Raw genomic sequence first — 18,667 nt, 5'->3', positions numbered from 1 at the left:
CTATTTAAAGTGCAAGAGTCATTTGTGAGGTGGAGGCGATGGGAAATGAAGGAGGTTCTTGGTTAACAGCATACAAGTGAATTCTTGAGACACGGTTACACCTTAAACACAGACTTGCAGCACTCCTGTGCCTTTGTTCCCATGGCAGATGTGACATTTAAATTGGACGATGGAAGCATCAAGGCCCACAAGCCACTGCTGATCTGCAGCTGTGAGTGGATGTCTGCTATGTTTGGAGGATCATTTATTGAAAGCTCCAACAGTGAGGTATTTGTCTATTTTTGCCTCTTTTGTTTACAATGTCTGATGGATTTAGGAAGATGGAAGCATCATCTATTTGACAGGTTGCAAAAATCCCTAGAATCAGGGATTTATTCTTCCTTGCAAACCTGGGATGCTTTTCTTCTTAAGGCATTAAATAAGGTTGCCTAGGATGACAACATACTTTCTCCAGTGCACAAGTCTTCCTCCAGCACTGGAGTGTGTGTTTAAGCCCAAAGTCCTGTAAAATAATAAATATGGGAAAAGAAATTAAGTATGAATTTGTGAATTTCTTTAAATTATTTTTTTAGATTTTGTGAATATATAGTTATATTATCAAAATCATTACAAAGAATACTTGGAACAGGGACATTGATAAAGAAATTAAAGATAAAAAAGAGTTAAAGAACATCTGAGTGTTAAATTAGAAAAGGGAGCCGTTTTCTCAGTAGAAATGGAGCTAACTTTAGGAGAAGTTGTACTAACTTTAGTAGAAACTCAGCATAGATTCTGTAATGCATCATCTTGTCCTCTGGAGTAAAGCAGGTATGTGGTACAGTTTAAAAGATGTCAATGCTTTGAGTAAGATTTTGCAGAAGAAGACCTATATTTTCATATGCCTTCATGGTCTGTTTTTCAAATTCCAAACACTCTGCTAGTATTTTTTCTTGTGCCATACCCAGTTTTTTGGGGGTTTTTTTTTGGTTGGTTTTCTTGTTGCTTTCCATACAATTATGCTCATATGAAGTGTTCAAATTTAATATTCTGATAGATATTTTTCTACTTAGATTTTTCTGGCTTCTTCTAATACAGCTGTAAACATAATTCCTTTCCCAGAGGCGTACTGAACAAGTGGTTGAATAAAAATGCACAGTTTGATTCTAGTATGCAACATTTGGCAATGCAGAATATGCAGTTATTTTCTATCAACCTATTTTTAATTATTAGCTTCACAGTCTTAGCTCATCTTTCCAATTTAAAATATTTAGCTTCCATTTTGTAAAGTAAAACATTCAGTAATGCTTTTGGAAGTTTTAATATATAGGTAGATAGGAACTGCATGGTTTACCAATATTAAAAACCATCTATTTCTACATATTACTTTTTCTGTATTTGGGGCAAATTTTATAAACCCATTCATTAAATTTACAGTTCTCTGCATTAACAAAAATATATCAATAATGAATGAGTTTCACAACTAGCTGCTCTCATTTGCAGAGCTGAGCTGCTTCCCAGAGTGGCTGATGTGCATGAAAGGTTTATGCTTTAGCATGAGAAATTAGACAGTTTTTGTCCTAGTTTTAGTGGCTTCATTCCGTGCTGGTTACACTCATTACATGTGTGGGGCAAAAAGGGCTTACATTTTTTTTTTTTTTCTCATTTCTTCAATTCTCAGTTCCTTCTCAGCCCTGTTTACCTGGATAATTTTGTTATTTACCAAAAGACTAAGAGGGGTGGTTTTACTGTTATCTTTTGTTTTCTGTTATTCTCAGAATCCACAGAATATCCCTTGCCAGGAACAGGTAGATTGCATTCTTCAAGGAGTCCACCACGGGAGGTTTGGCATGGGAGGTGCTCAGTGTCTGTTATGTGTAGCCGTCAATTTGCAGGCTAGAGAGCATTGAACAGATTCACTGTTTGATGTGGATCCAATTCCAGCTTGGATATAACCTGGCAAAGGATCTGACTCTGGAGCACTGCTTACCTGTTGGCAGTGTCTTGAACTTGAATGGGAAATTTCTGCTTTGAAAAATGTTTTCCCTGCATTTCTGAAATACCTTGAAGAGAAAAAGAGTCAAACAAAGCGAGAGAGGTGAAATACAGCTGCTCTATGAAAATCCCTTAATAATTAGAAATTATTTTCTTAAATATCTTTTCCAGGTAGTTCTGCCCAACATAAACAAGACCTCCATGCAAGCAGTTTTAGATTACTTGTATACCAAGCAATTGTCCTCCAGTCAGGAACTGGACACCCTTGAGTTAATTGCACTGGCAAATAGGTTTTGCCTTCCTCACCTGATTGCTCTAGCAGGTAACAATTTGTGGCCTTGTCCAATGCATTTATCTTCTGCAACAGCTGAAATGTGCTTTAATGGTTTTTGGAACACATAAGATTTTCTCAAGCGTCAGAGAAAATGATGTTTGTTTTTTTTTCTGAGAGGGGTATTGTAATGCAAATTGATATTTTCACACAGAGAAATGTATTTGCCTTTCTCTTGCCTTTTTTAGTTTCGTGCTAATCCAGCTCAGAACACTGAAATTTTCTGTGCTTTAAAAACAGAATAAGTAAACCCTCTCTTTAGCCCTGGGGATAATGTGTGTGGGTTGTAATATCCATTCTGTTGTTGTTAATTTACCTAAAACCAGGAAGGACTCTGGGTTTTCCAGTAAGTAATGAATGAAGTGCTCCACTTGATATTTCTGTTCAAAGAGAGTAACTGAGTCAATTCAAAGCTTATCTAGATGATCATGTTTTTAGAAATGCTGTCTAGGTCCCTTTTCACTAGATGGGAATTGGATATTTTGGTATATCCATGGGGATTCAACCCTCATTTCAGGACGAAAACCTTTTCAATCCCATATTTAAAGAAAACTGACAGGTTAGAATACCACTAAAGTTTTAAAAATAAATCCATACACAACCCAGACCTCTGAGGTTGTTTGGGCTGTGTTGTTGTGTCTAATTTGTTTCTCTCTATGTCAGTAATTTGGCATTGATCTGAAGACATGACCAAGACCAAAAACTCAGAGAAAGCTGAAACAAAGCTACACCTACCTACAGGACTACATTGAGGCAAAATTTAATCACATACCAAACCCTGGCTCTCCTTCAGTTGTGCATCAGGACTTTACTGTCTTTATTGGTTCTAACAGACCAAATCTTCATTGCCAGATTTTATTTGCATATTTTATCCGAAGTTTTGGGTATTTTTAAGGTAGTTGCAGTGTAAACATGCATACAATATGTTGAATATCTCATTCCATTTAATTCATGGTGAAATAATTTTGAGTCCAAAGGCTACTGCCAACAATTGAACCCAGTAGAATCAAACCAACTGCTACTATTTCCCAAAAAAACATTCAGACTTTTAAGATTCTAGGAAAGGGTTAAGGAGAGTCTTGAACTGTTGAGGGGACTGGTCAGCCTTCATCTGAATCCCGAGGAAGAGCTGATCTGAAAACCTAGAGGGCCTGAAGTGACCTTTTCTCTATCAATGCTGTGTGTATCCTCATTAATAAATAATTCAGTGGCAAGTGCGCTGTTGATTAAAAACTTTGTGTGACTGAAAAGAGAACAGCTGATCCATATTTCTAACTTAAATTGAATATTGTACCCATTCCAGAGAGAGACTAGTGGCTGCTGAACTTTGTCTTTCTATAAGTGGTTATGAACCACATCTTCAGCCACAGCTCTAAAGGTCAGAATTTGACTTCCCCTAAATCTCAGCTTGCTAAGGATATCTGTGTGAGTGTGTCCCCTGCATAATGCTGCTTAACACCAGGAGGAGGGAGAACATGCTGGGTTCTTTGTTCCCAGTAGATGATGTGACCTTGCAATGTGCCTGTAAGTGATGGGTTTTCTCCCCTAACAGAGCAGCATGCAGTGCAAGAGCTGACAAAGGCCTCCATGAGCGGTGTCGCAATAGATGGAGAAGTCCTCTCCTATTTGGAACTGGCACAGGTCAGTGTACACAGCCTTGTGAAGATATTCTGGTCAGCTTCAGGGCTTGCTTTTAGCTCCCTACTGGTTCTGAGCATTGCTTCGAAGTGGCTTAAAGTCTGCAGTTCTGAGAATGACTGATGATACAACTTAGTTCTGTCTTCTATTCTAAAGAAGGTTTTTTCATTAGTTCAAAGGTAAAATATTCCTTTAAGTAACCTCAGAGGAGTTGTCTTTCAAATATATATTTTAGTTTATCTTGATTGTGGAACTTCTAAGCTCTGTGTTCTCATGACCATGGTGCAGCAATGAAGCTGTTCAGCTTTGTAATGGTGATTGATTCTTGCATTCCTTTCAATTCAGTTTTTGGAGATATATTTAGACCTGTACTGCAAAGACAATGTTCTTGAATACTTAAACTGGCTACTTAAAGTCAATCATCTGATAATTCAGACTATGTGCAAATCTTCTTTATGTTCAAATGCATTTCAGTAGATCTTGAGTCCTGTAAATAATTAAGGGAGAGCCCCCAGCTCACAGTTAAACTGCACACCTCTGTTTCCCGAAATGCAACAGGCTCCCAGCTGCATGGAACAAGCTAAAATATTGTTTAAATTTTATTATTCTTGATTTCACACTAATAATGAGTCAGCTGCAGCTTGGCTTGAAGTAGCACTAAAACACTGCACAAAAGTAGCACTAAAACACTGGCCACCATGCAAGATTCCCTGCAGCTGTTTTCAAGACCCTCTATGCAATACCTGTAATCCTCCCCTCCCAAGAAAAAGCAGCTTGCTTCGCTTCATGTTTATCTTAAGAAGGGCAATTTTTCTTTTATTTCCTTCTCCTGGTTGGAGACAGAAACAATATCTCTAACTACTGTTAGAATATCCTCTGTGGTCAGCACCTAGCTCATGTTTATAACCCGAGATCAGAGCTGGCAGTCAGAATGAATGCCTAGGAGAGTACAGCCAGGTACCATCTGCTGGGACCATTCTAGCTTTAGCTGTTAATAGGGGCTGCAAAATGAATAATAACCCCTGGAAATGGAATAAGCTCTTTGTTTTCCTTCACAGTTTCACAATGCTAACCAGCTGGCAGCTTGGTGCTTGCACTACATCTGCACCAATTACAACAGCGTTTGCTCCAAGTTCCGCAAGGAAATCAAAGCTAAATCTGCAGGTATGGGCAAATTCCCCACCAGTTTTCATCGGGTTTCCCCTTCTTTCTCCCCACCCAGTTGATTAAACATAAAGACAAAGATGAGCTCACATAGCTAAGCCATGAGACCGAACCTCTGTGCTATCTTGAACAGCATTCATAAATTCTTATCTGCAAAGAAAGAAATCATTAGCCTGATTGCTGGGCAAGCATCATGTTATTTACCTAATTCAGTGAGGCTAAAAGGAACAGAACTCTTCCCAGGCTCTGCAATGAAAAATGTACTTTGTAAAGGCTTCTTTATAGTTTTTTGTGAACTAATTCCTCTTGTGCGTAACCACTTTCAAAGTCTTTTCCCACGTAAGGCATTTGAGGAAACTGGGTGAATTCTTGATAAGCAAGCCAGCATAGAGAATGGATAAATGATTAGTGGCACAGATTTTTGCAAGACATTTCTGGGATTTGTGTATCTTACTGGCACCTTTGGGGATTTTTTTTATTGTTTCTTTTTAATCAGATAATCAAGAATATTTTGAGAGGCATCGGTGGCCACCTGTGTGGTATTTAAAGGAAGAAGATCACTACCAGCGAGTTAAAAAGGAGAGAGAAAAGGAAGATGTTGCACTGAACAAACATCATTCAAAGCGGAAGTGGTGCTTCTGGAATTCCTCTGCTGTAGTTGCCTGAACAAAGCAAATAAGTGGAAATCCACAGCCAGGAATTAGTCTTATTGTTAGAAATAAGATATTAGTTCAGGTTTTCAGGAAACTCTGTTCCACCTGTGCATTTATTACTGCTAGGGTCAAAAGCACAAGCTCACTGAAAATGAGCCTGGAACAGCTCCTTGAAGTCATATGTATATTTTTGACTGGTAAGCAGATAAATGTCAACCATTATTACATTACTTTTTATACAAAAAAACCACCAAATCCAGCATTAACATTTCAATCTCCAGTTGGGAAATATTTTTATACTGTCTGGTGTATTTTGTTCAGATAAAACTCTGGATACCGTTTTATTTTACAGACCACAAAATAACCATGTAGCAGCTTTGTAATTAGATTTTAACTATTTTTACTATGCGAGTACAGTGAAATAGACAATCTTCAGTCATAAGAGACTGCTTTTAGAGTATCTCATAAAAAGTCATCTTAGGAAAAAAAATCTAGTTGTCTACTATAGGTTGTCTTTTTCAGACTAAGTACTGTGCACTGGTAATATAATTAGATGATTATTTCCCCTTTTTAAAGCAAAGGGTTAGAATAAGATCCAATAACTGCAAGATATAGAGTGCTTGATCTTTGCTCAGCTGAATAATAATAGACAGTATAATTACCTGTTCAACTGCAGGCAAATGTATTTCTAATATTTGCCATGTAAGTACAAATAATTATGACTATGTGGGCCATGTGAAATCTAGTGATTCTAAGTATTCAGAGGTTTTATAGATCAAAGAGGATATTTCTAAAATCATTTAGAAGGGCTTATTAATTTATATCCTTATACAAGTATGGATCTGAATGCAAAAAGCAGTTACACTGCTTGCATTTGAATTACTGCATGGCAGTTACCTTGTTCTGCAGGATCTTCACCATGCAGCCGTTCCTCATGCTGAATTCCTTTTTTGCTTCAGTGCAAGCAAATGAAAGGGCTGCACAAACAAGTAGATGTTATCTAGTGTTCCAGCATTTTGTAAGTGAGGAAGGGTCTTCACACACAAGGTTACTTCAGTTTGATCCAAACTCTTTTATAGCTCTTCCCAGGTAGAACTGAGAGTTTTAGGTTATTTTTAAGCAGGTGATGTATTTCCTGTGGAAGTAGATGTTCCCAGAACACTGGGGACAGACTGATGGCAGAAAGGCAGGGATTCTGCACAAGTCATGCAAGACAACAAAAAGCTTCCAGTGTTTCCAAATAGCCTGTGTGTTTATGACTTTTTAATCAACCATTACTCTAAAGCTGCAGTGTTACACTAGACTACGTAAGGATGAGAGCATTTTTTAAAAGACCAAAACTAAAATACCTAGACTGTAGAACATACACATGCAATCCTGTGCAGTGTCTCAGGCACAACTCTGTAACCAAGGTAGTATTGTGTATTAGGTTTGTTGATACTGTTCTGTGCTGGCAGCTCAGCACACCAATGTGAAAAGCTGTTTGTTTGTTTGTTTGTCTGTGGTTTTTTTCTCTGTATCCAAAGGCAAGGCAGTACAGTCACCCCTCAGCACTGTAGGTCAGGAAAGGCTTTGGCCTGAAAGCCATAAACACCTCGACATATTTGCATTCTGCAAGGACTCAAGCTCAGCTGAGGCTACCACAGCTGGGTGGTAGGAGCCACCCGGCACAGGAGGAGAGGCTGCTCCATAAACCTTGTTGAGGAAAGCAATGAGAGATTCATCACCACGTGATGATAAAGAAGGGCTATAAATGATGGTTGCAAATACGTCTCCTTAATTCTTGGTCAGTGACAATGTGGACAAGAACCTGGAATGAGAGAAGATGTGTCAAGACTGAGATAAATAGCTGTTGTCATAAAATGTTAACCAGTCACATTTTAAGTAAGTATTGCTACTAGGTTTTACACAACCAAAGCTACTGTATGATTGTAATCTTGCCAAACTGTAATGGATATATAAATGAACCTGAGGTATATGCAATAATATCCAGTTATTCTAGTTATCAGCTACTATAACCAAGTGGCTGGTTCATTTGGTTAATGCTGTCTATGGCCTTTAATCTTGGTGGCTATTTTGTGTTTTTTATTTTGGAAAAAGAAAAAAGTCAATAAAACTGTTTAGTTACAAATTGTCTCCTTGCTCTTTGAAGAAACTTCCTTAATTTTGCCTTGCACCATTCCCTTTTTAGTGCTGCTTGTAAGCATTCAGTTGTGCTATCATTCACTGAATTTTACTGAACTTTTGCATATTTGCATAACACATTAGGATTTATGGTCAGGAATGTCACAAGGAAATCCTAGAGACTTTGCATATGATATTGGAAGGTTGGTGCTTGTCACTTACCATTAAACTGCACAGCAAAAGAAAAACAAACCTCTTGCACTTTTCCCCATGGTTTCTAATATTTAATTAGCATAATATTACCCAAGGGACATGAAAACTAATTGGTCATGACAGACACAGGGAGGAAAAATGTAGGTAAACAGCAGGATGTCTGTAAGGTTTTCAGTATGCTCTAAAATTTGTACAAACACTGTTTTCCCCGCTTTCTCACTGCCTGCGTTGTCAACCGTCTTACAGAATTCCTCATTACCTATTAGCAAACCCTCAGCAACTACTTTCCTGAATACAGCTTATTTAATTGATAGACGTGTAAAGTCGGTACTTTCCTAGACAATTTTTGCAAGATATGCAAAGAATGCCATGTTAAGAGCTTTGAAAAAGAATCACAAAGCAATGCCAGTGACACTGAAAGTAAGCACATTCAGTGCAGTGTTTGTTTTTCAAGTGCTAATTTATGAAAATGTTACATATCTAATTTACTTTTGGAAGCAAAATTTTATTCTTTAAACTTATCATTAGTAAAGGTAATGGGCTCAATAGACAGAGTGGTGATGTCAGGTGTAAAAATGTTTCTCTTGTTTATGATAAAAGCAGTAGCATTGGAGGAAGGAGCAAATCAGAAGCATTGCTCTCCAGGGTATTCTTTTTAAAATATTAAGACCAGTATTAAGAAGTCTTTGTTTCTGGGGAGTCTTATTCATCTTACCTCTTAGAAGACAATGTTTTCCTATTTGTTCTTTAAGACAGAATTTCTGCCAGCAACTTTCTCTGCACCACAAACCAGTTTCTGTGGCTTCCTACCCACAAGTAGCTCACCAAAGCCAGAAATGGAGTAGTTGTCTAAGATGGGAGTGGCCAGACTTCAGGCACAACTTCCTGATTTTATTCACTGATGACCTGCTCTTCACAGTCCTTTAGTCAGATCAGGCCTCAAAGTGAGCAAAGGTAAGCTAGACAGTACTAAAAATGTGGGTAAGTTAAGAAGTAGTTGCCTAGTGGAGGAGAGTAATCTGGAAATCCCTTCTGAGCCCTGAAAGCATGGTTCTCACAGAGGGAGTAAGGAAAAGCAGCACAGTGATTTATTGCCCTGATTCTTCAGCAGCTTGCCTACAGATAGCCCTCAAAAAAAGCTCATGCCTAGAGAAGTGTTTGATTTGTAAAATTGGGAGATTTCTTTTTTCCATGTTCAAATAACAAGCACTGATAGAGCAACTGAAGGCATCTTGGAAATCCTTCTCTGAGGTCAAGTCTCTCATCTTCTGTCCAAAGAGGTTTAGATAAAGATCTAATGTACTAAATAGGATTAATTTTGGTACACAAACTCCAGCATGGTGACATATTTCAGTTCTTCCAGACGTTAGGATTACAGTGTGGTGAAGAGATTTGCTTTGTCAGATGAAACTACAGTTTTGCCCCTATTCTGTCCCTTTTTCTTAAATCACAGTCTTTCTACTCTTGTCACGGGATAGGCCAGCATTTATTTACTTTGGGTTGTATTCCAAAGTACGTACTGTGCAGTGAGATGTCTTTAAGGTGTCTGCTTGCCACTCCTGAATCCCCTTAGATTTCTGGTCTATTAAAATGATCTAACAGCATTTGCATGAGTTTACTTCTCCTGCAGGCAAGATTCCCATTGAAATGGATGAGATACTACACACACACACACTTTGGGCTTTGAGGTGCCGCCTAATAATGAATTTCCACGTTATCGCTTGCCTGTGTTCCAAATCTCCCAAAGAAGTTAGCTCTGTGTACTGAATGCAGGATAAGACAGTGTGCTAGCAGTGATAATCCCCATCCTGAAGGCTCTGCAATAGGATAATTCATTGTCAGTTAACTTATGCCTTTGCCCTTAGCTAAGAGAACACAACCCGTGTCATGGATTCACTTTGCACTAGCAGTCAGAGTAGTGAGACCATTGTATATTTATATATGCAAACTAAATCCCTCGCTGCTGCTGACATAAAAACCTTGATTTCTGGTATAAATATGAAAAGCTTGTGGATCAAGGCTGCAGGAGGCTAAGATGAAAATTTGAACATTAGAAGAGGCAAGAATGGTTATGCTAATGTATCCCAGCTCTAAAGAAAATCAAACTGAAAAGGTAAAGCTGTGATTCAGGGTGAGCCTAGCATGGGACAGCCGGCTAGGCTCCTTTATAATTGTTCAGCCTCACCAGCTGGTTTGCAAGCAGGCCAGATAGCAACAACATCCCCCTGGGTTGTTCTGCAGCAACAAACATTCCCAAGAGGCAGGTCCTGCATCCCACCCCCACAGGATAGGGGGCGCAGGTTACAGTGAAAACATCACAGTACATTGCTAATTCATCTCGAGTCCTTTCCTGTACCCTGGTGCCCCACAGTCTGTCCTTTGGCCTGCAGAGATGTCCAGCACCACCTCCTGGACATCACATATCTGTTTTTTCCCCCATCTTGAAGGACATTCCAGAAGAACAAGGAGCTTACCCCAGCACAGGACGGATCTCCAGCCAGTTTCATTCCAAGTGGCAGCAGATACTGGAACAAAGCTCTGTGGCAGCCAGGTATTGGCCTGTTAAGGGATTTCAAGATAAAAAGAATATTAATTAACAAATTTGTAAAAACACTCGAAGTCAGAAGAGTGAGTGACTGAACACACAGGCATGAGCTGTGTGACTGCATGGACAGGAGTATTTCAGGTACCATCTGAGGATGCTAAATGGGGAGGGGGATATTCCCTGGAGATAGCAGCTCTGATTTTCAGCTTTAAAGAAAAGCAGCCTTTGCCATTAGATAGAAATAGCAAGCTGGGTGCCATCCCTCTGTATTGCACAAGTCTGAGGCCATGGAGGGCTGTCTCACCACCCTTGCACTTATCTAAAATTTTAGATAAGCAGCCACATGATGACACTTCACAGTGAAGATTTTAGTAAGAAATTTTCTTGCCTTCAACATTAAAAAAAGAAAGGATTCTTTAGTTCCCACTGGGATTAATATTTTTTTTAACTTATGGCTGTATAATAAGGATTACATGGCATTCAAGGTATTAGTACTGAGTATTCAAATTATCCTCACAGGTTATAAAAAAGCCCCTACAATTAGCAGTTTATGAGTATATGATTAAATTTGCATCTTAGTCATTAAATATAAGCTGGTCATTCTGACTACATGATCAGATGTGATTGCCTCCACCACCCAATATTCTAAATATTAGTTATGCACTACATATTACAAAGAAATTTCTTTACATATTTCTCCTGGGACCTCAATTACAGCTGCTTGAAATATTTTGTGGATCCCTGTGCTCTTTGTATCACATTTACATTTTTCAATTATAGAGCATCTAGGTTGAGTTTCTAAATAATTGGCAGATCTCATCATGTGTTGAAAATCAGATGATGGTGCCTTTTCCCACAAGCACTCTAAAGAAAGGCAGTTTCTGAGGAGCCCCCGGGGACTCTCTGGGGTGGAAGGATCTCTGTGAATCCTTTCCTGCTCTTTTACAGGAGCAGGACAGCTCTCCCTGCACAGGAAGAGCTGCATCAGCTCACAGGGGATGTGATGGAGTGTCACCAGCCCTGCAGTCTGTAAGAGATCCAACAGCACTCTGAAACAGCCAAGTGTGACCACTCACACACTCACTGCTCATCTTCCATTGACTCCCTCAGGCTGTTCTGTTGAGGCAGGTCCTCCCCAGCTTTGCTCCCCCTCTGTTTTGGCTGGCCAAGGACAGCAAAGTCCGAGCATGCAGAGGTGATTTTTGGCCTGCTGAGCCCAGTGCAGCTCTGGCAGGTGCTGCAGCTCCCACAGCTGCACAGCCCTGCTCTTCTCAGCTCTCCACAGTAGGAAAGGTAATGAGCTGTAGACTGATGTCTGCCCTTAATGGGGTTTTTTATCTGCTCAGGGGGTCTGTTTGTTTGTTTGCTGTAGTCACAGCAAGGTTTGTTTTCTGGAAGCTGTTTGTTAAGAAGATTGGAGGAATAGGAAAAAATGACTGTATCCAAAGATTATTGGGTGATTACCTCAAGATAATTGGGTAATTAAGTTAAAGACTTGCTTTCCTTTCTTCTTAGGCCTCCAGTATGTCTGAAGGTGAGGAGGTGACTGAACGTCAGTGCAGGCATTGCTGGGCAGAATTTTCCTGTTAATAGAACAGATTGCTCCTCTGTAGCTGAACAGAGGGGGAAGGAGACTGGTGCCTGGGAGTTTGTTAGAATCCATGAAATTATTCACCTTCAATTTTTTTCTGCTACTTAATTGGCAAGGCACTACAGCAGGTGCTGTAGGGTTCCAGGAAGTGTTCTGTGCCCTGCACTGAGTGGGGTACAGGGAGCAGATGTGCCATGCATCTGTAAAAGGCAGCTGTAGGGGTAGGATTTAATGGCCTTGCTGCTCTCTTCTGGATCCACGGCTTTTGTTGGGACACTGCACCTCTGCCCAGCCCATTAATGCAGAGACCAGGGGCCAGGGAGTGTCATCCTAAGACTACATTCTCCCCTTGGGCTTCAAAAGATTGTTTATTTAAATCTGGTACCCAGACACTGAACAGAAATCCAGCAGTCTTACCCACTGCACTTTGAGCCATTCTAGGCTGCTTTTCAGTCCCTGTCAGACTTCCCATGCAGAGCAGTCAAGCTGCAGAACTTGCCACATGACACTGGGGGTGTGAAGAGCTTTGAGTTCCCAGGTAACCTGGAAAGGTTCATGGATGAGAAGTTTAGTGGGAGTTAATAAATGCATAGAAGAACATGCCTGACTGAGCAATTTCCAAAGTCAAACAAACAGCTGGGGGTTTGCAGAAGAGCTGTTGCTAACTGGTCATGCTGTTCTTTTTTTCTTTGGGCATCAGGTTCTGGCCACTGTCAGACACAGTGCAAGGGACAGACAAATCCTTGGTCCCACTCGGCAGTACTCATCTTTTTGCCCCCAAAGTGTTGGGATGAAGAATTCAGTGCAAGAAGGGAGGCTTTTCCCACCTAACCATGTGCTCCTTTGCAACGAGCCTACCTAAGAACCCTATCCAACAGAGTTCTTTCCATGCCCTTTCGCTGATCACCTTCCACTACTGAAAGTTCATGTGATCCTCTAATGCTATTGTTGTAACTGCTAATAATAAATCCAGGTGACATTGATGGTTAACACGCAGCACTTCAGTGTGCTTTCACTGCACCACCTGCACTGAAAGGAATTTTTGCACATTCACTAAGCCACATCTTGGCTGTCCAGCATCCACAAGCACCCATAACCACTCTAGCACACTTTGCACCTCCTGCATGTTTATCCAGAAGTTGTACCATGTCACAGCTGCAGCTGGTCTGTAGCTGCAAAGATAAATTTGGCCATAACAGGCCTCTAAACTCGCCCAGCCTAGAAGTAAACAAGTCCCTGGGTGAGCAATGATAGGATGGAACTCAATTGAACTCAAACAGGGGCCCCAGCCAATCCCTTCCAACCCTGAATGCAGACACATCACTGGCCAGGTGCTGGGCAGTGCTGAGACCCTGAACAATCAGTTGTCCAAGCCCAGGAGTTTTGAACCCCCTATAAAAGGGGACACAACACAATAAACCACAGTTTGTCTCATGATCATCAGTGAGTCTGGTCATGAATCTGTCTCCAGCCTATGACCAGTAACGTAATAGTACCAGACTGGGCTCTGGATTCTCAATTATTCAGCAGAGTTGAAACAGAAATGGTTTTTCCAGGGTCATGCAAATGATCAAGACCTGTCCCTGATCTCTCCTCTCCTTTAGGTGCACAATTGATCATAATCAATGCTTGAATGGACTGTCAGGCGTAAGCTACGGGCTCAACTGCTCTCTCTGTGCCTGCTTCATCAGCTACTTTCTTTCAGGGACACATAAGACAGATCTCTTTAAATTCCCTTTTGGCCTCAATTGCAATACCTAGCAAGTAAAATCCAGCCACCACATTTTCCCCTTGTCCCTTCAGCAGTCAGCTACACTGTCATCTTCTGATTTAGCATCAGCTGACTGAAGCACTAACCAAGTCAAAACCATTTGACACAGGCACTTGGCATTTCCTGAGCATCCTCATTCTTTGACAAGGCTTTAACTGGGCACTGGGAGGGCAGACTGGCATAATCTCTGTGTTAGTTCTGAGTTCTCTGTGCACTGGAATACTGTAGGAAGGCAGCAGGCTCCTCAGGAAGAGTTAGCCCTTCTAGCCAGCCAAGAAAGCAGGCATCTGTAGAGTACATGGAGGGCTCTGTTCAGCCTGAGCTGGAAACTGGAGAACCCCAAACTTATGGAAGGTGGAAAGGCTCTCAGAGAGTAACTAGGCATTCCATTAGCATGAAAGTTGGATGCCATCAAATGAAACAATCACAGGGCAGATTCGCAACCAAGAGCTCCTCTTCACACCAGCATTAGCTGAGCTGCAAAATTTCTTGCCAGAGAAGACAGGATGGAAACTTACACAGCTCCCAAAAGAAACCTTTAGGGAAGAAACCTATCAAATACAGATCATCACCTCTACTTCAGAACTTAAGCCCAAGGCATTGAAAGTTGGGAATATACTACCAAATATCATTTTGTGTGCTTACTTTTGTTTTATATTTCCTGGAGCATCTGCTGTTGGCCATTGTCAGAAGCAGGAACCAGGGCAGAGCAGACCTTTGGTCATCTGCTTGTGTCTGTGCCTGAGATTGTGATTAAGAACTCTCCTGCCTCACTACAAAGACCCAAACCTGCTGCTCCCCTCCCTGTGCTGCAGCAGAGTCCTTGTATTTGTACAGGTTGGTTTTCTATTGGGTGTGGGTTCAGGAGCTCATCACTTGCCTGATGGCAAGTACAGGTTCAGCCCAAGAAAGGGGAGGAGGGAAAGCAAAGGGATTTATCCTTCTATCTATTCCTGGAATATTGCAGTGTTCCTACATTGTTGTGTGCCAAAGAGGAGGTCAGATCCATGAAGTGACTGTGGGACTGAAAGACTGCAAAACAGACACCCCTTTGAGCACAGGAGCCACACCCAGCCGTCAGCTCCTGGGAGTGAGAATTGCTAGTCCTGCCCAATATTCTTAATGATGAAATCTGGCCTCAGACTTCAGCAAATGCTGCTTTTTGTTCTGGATTATGCTAAACCACATGGGGATACACAGCACAAATAGCATCTGCCAGGGATTTTAAATAATCTTGAATCATGTTGCCCTAACCAAGCACCCTAAGTGATCCTGTAGATTCAGCTCTTGTGATCCCTGGGGTCACCTCCACTGCCCTGCTCTCTGAGAGTCCCTTTTGCCTGTTGGGAATTAATCAGTTTCCAATTCTAGAGCTGCACAGTAGCATATTAACAAAAGAAAGCCCTGCTGTGAGCAGTGATAGTACAGAAAGAGGGAGATATGTCTTGCCTTAAGTATGGCCCTGAGCCTGTTGCTGACTGCAGAGAGCCAAGGTAAATATGTGTCCAGCATCACTTCTGCCTGCTGTCAGCCTTGCTTCTTCCTCACTTGGCTGATTTTCACAGACAAAGCACCGTCATTTAGTGTGATACACATTCCTTCTATTGCACTGGGAATAATCCTTCATTGCTATAAGCTTTTTCAATTTTCTTAAGGCCTTTTACTACTTAGCTAGCATAGCATAATTTATTTTGTTGAGTGGTTTACACATTGAAGTGTGTGAAGTTGTATTTATATGTCTCTGATGAGTTCTTTTCCTGGCTAGTGGATCAGTGTTGTGGGTTTTTATTTTTGCTGTAGCTTTCTGCTTTCACAGTGCGATTTTTCACCTAAAAATGAGACTTTGGACCTGCTGACTTCTGCCGCTTCACTCACACCAGTTCAATTCTCAACTCCAGCAGACACAGTAGAGCCTGTCACCTTCCCTCTAGTGGGAGCTTCTCACTTTTGTCCAGAGTAACTGAGGACCCTTTAAAAAGCAAGCTCTAACTGTCCCTCTGAGGTGCTGTCCTTGGGTTTTCTGGCTTCATGCCCTTAGTTTAAGCTACATGTTTTTCCATGTGTTTTTTACACATAGTTTTAAAAGTTTAGGCTCTGTCTACTCTTGCCTTTAAAACTGAAGTGGTTCTTTACTGTCCATACATTCTCCTCCCTCTTGGAACCTAAGCTTTTTGTAAACTGGAAGATGTGGGCAACAAGTGTGATTAAATCTAGCTGTGGGTGTGCTCATGTCAGGGCATAGCTAAAGTTACACTTGTTTTTGTGCAGGTGCCATCAGTGACTGAGAGCTTGTGCAGCGCCTCAGGTAGGACAGAGCAAGGCACAGTCAGAGCCATCAGACACTGCCCAGTCCTCACTATTCTTTGTAAAAGGATGAAGAGGCAACACACTCCTCCCAGATATGGTGATAAACAGATTTCAGTCACAGCACATCACTTGATCTGCCATAAATGACTTCTGGGAAGTGCCCAGGTTCTGCTGAGAGTATGTTTATGTGAGGCTTAGGACCAGGGTTTTTTAAGAGAGACCCAAACCTTAGAGAGAACACCTATACTTGTCAGTGGAGTATATATGGAGCCTATGGTTATTAAACAAATCTGGTTAAAAAAACTCCACAGATTTTCCTAAAGACAGATTCAGAGGATTTGAAGTTCAGGGAGAATAGCACGTTTTGTCCGTGCCCTCACTGGCATCCTGTTCAGCAGACTAGGCCCTTGGTAGTACTGTGACTCTTACTGCCTTTTGGACTGGAAGGAAGAAAAAGGAAAAGAATATTTAGAGGAGGCTGAGGTGTTCATGGTAAGGAACAGGAGGAGAAACCAGGCCTTGTTATTGGATGCAGAGTCATCCCCATGAGTGGATTCACCTGCATTCACCTCAGCTGAGAAGGGTCTTTGCAAGCCTCCTGCACACACTCAGCTCCAGGTCCTCCCCCTTGTCCCATCACCCTCTGACCTCCAGCTGCAGGGAAGCACTGGAGCAACTCATTAGGCAGGGCCACAGGTGAGTCTTTAGGACAACCTTCAGCCCTTCCCTTTGGATGAGTGCCACCTGCACAGATGGCTTCCTCTTGGCTCCGCTTTCTGCTGAAATGTAGGTATTGGAGCCTGCCTCAGATCAAATCTGCCTTTGCATTACTAACTAGAACAGAGCTGTGTGCCTGGTTGTGAAAGAGCATCATACTCCCTCAGAAATAGGAGGCTCCCTTCCTGTTTTGCGATATTTTACCTGCTTCTTGTAATGCTTGGAGGATTGCCAGGAGAAGAGGAAAACGGGCCAAACAAAAAATGCATTACAACATCTAAAGAGGGTAAATTGAAATCTGAATGGGCTGTTGGAAGTTTAATTCAAGCAATAGCAGTAGCTGATCATTAACTTTCTCATAGCAGAGCAGGCAGTGCTATAAAAGCATATTGCTAAGATTAATTAATTTAGCACCACAACACCTCTTTTAAGTAGGTGGATTACCTTCCCGAATAGGGAAAAAGTGATAGAAAAGTACTCTGTGGAAGTTAATTGGAAGTACATCAGCTGCACAGAGCCCCACACCCACTTGTCCTCACTCATTGTATAAAGGTACAACAACAATTCCCTCTTAGAGCTCTGAGCAAAGCATTCGCCCTGCTATTAGTGACCACCTGGGATTTGCGGTCAAGCTATCCCACATGGCAGCTCATCCCTACAGTTATTAGATGTTTTACTACTTATTCCTTAATTAAACACCTCTTTCTTTAGCACTATAGTGTAGCATAGCAGCAGGGAGCAGTGACTGAAGTCCAAAGATGAATTTACAACTATTTTCTTACCAGAGGCATCCGACAGTGTCGTGAGCTACAAGCCAATCCCAGTGAAACCAGCAGAAGAAGGTTTATATCCAGCTGAAGCCCTGGATGCCAGAACTAGGCAGAAGAAGCTGTAAGGAGCCCTTAGTTCAGTCTGCAAGCAAACATACAGGTTAAACAAACAGAGCTAAACTGCTAAGAGTGGGCAACCACTAAAGTGCCATGGGATGGAAGATTTTATGCAAAGGGTTCCTCTAGGTTTTGGAAGAGAAAAATCTCCTTTTCCAGTTTACACTTCATACATAATAGAAGAAAAAGATCCATTTAAGCCCAAGAAGTGTGAAGCAGTTTACCTTCTACTTCCTTTAGCTCTGAGCACTCTTCTCTTGCCCTGCAGCAACAAACTCTGAACAAGCACCTCTGCTGCTCCTTCAGTTTTTATAGCCCACCTGTTCCCCAGAAGCCTTTGCAGCCCTTCCCCTCCTCTTCCTCCTCCCTGGGCTTTAACCTACTAAGTTCAGCATAGGTTATATCCATCTTTTTCTGCTGAAATTGTGTTCTACTGAATGCAATAATGCCTTCTTTCTTTCATTTTGGAAGGAAAAGGGTTTTAATGATAAATATTTTCACATCATAGTGTAAACCTACTCATAAACTTTGATATATTCTTTTGTTGTAGAATCATCTGCTACAGCCCTGTCTAAAATTTGGACCTTGGATCTCAAAGAGGGCATCTCCTCAGAGGACCTTGAGGAAGAAAGGTAAGAGAATTCTGCTGATCATGAGAGAAAGAGACAGTGGTGTTTAATCCTTTTGTGTGTGCTGCTGCTTCACTTTCAGTCTGCAGCTGAAATTTTCCTCAAATTGTTCAAATGTAACCTTTC

General features: G+C 41.3%; 1 protein-coding gene and 1 long non-coding RNA gene across 5 annotated transcripts in view; one reads left to right on the top strand and one right to left on the bottom strand.

Moving 5' to 3' along the window:
* RHOBTB1 (Rho related BTB domain containing 1) overlaps positions 1-6,934 on the top strand; it is a 49,515-nt gene extending 42,581 nt beyond the window's left edge. For all 3 annotated transcript variants that reach the window (XM_066191672.1, XM_066191674.1, XM_066191673.1), the window contains exons 7-11: positions 149-267; positions 2,143-2,293; positions 3,855-3,943; positions 4,999-5,104; positions 5,601-6,934. In XM_066191672.1, the coding sequence (XP_066047769.1) occupies positions 149-267; positions 2,143-2,293; positions 3,855-3,943; positions 4,999-5,104; positions 5,601-5,770 (635 nt within the window). In that variant the 3' untranslated portion in view covers positions 5,771-6,934. The remainder of the gene's footprint in view (positions 1-148; positions 268-2,142; positions 2,294-3,854; positions 3,944-4,998; positions 5,105-5,600) is intronic.
* Positions 6,935-7,017: 83 nt separating this feature from the next.
* On the bottom strand, positions 7,018-18,223 carry LOC136294153 (uncharacterized). Of its 2 annotated transcripts, XR_010722324.1 has the most exons (5): positions 18,137-18,223; positions 17,808-17,937; positions 12,648-12,773; positions 10,569-10,653; positions 7,018-7,567 (listed from the first exon to the last, which is right to left on the bottom strand). It is a non-coding gene; the product is annotated as an uncharacterized lncRNA (long non-coding RNA). The 2 variants fall into 2 exon arrangements; XR_010722325.1 differs by lacking the exon at positions 12,648-12,773.
* Between the last annotated feature and the right edge of the window lie 444 nt (positions 18,224-18,667).

This window comes from Chamaea fasciata, unplaced genomic scaffold, assembly GCF_029207755.1.
Source record: "Chamaea fasciata isolate MVZ Bird 193981 ecotype frontalis unplaced genomic scaffold, bChaFas1.0.hap1 SCAF_9, whole genome shotgun sequence".
Lineage (NCBI taxonomy): Eukaryota > Metazoa > Chordata > Aves > Passeriformes > Sylviidae > Chamaea > Chamaea fasciata.
Note: the sequence above shows the minus strand (reverse complement) of the source record. Positions and strands in the feature narration are given on the sequence as shown.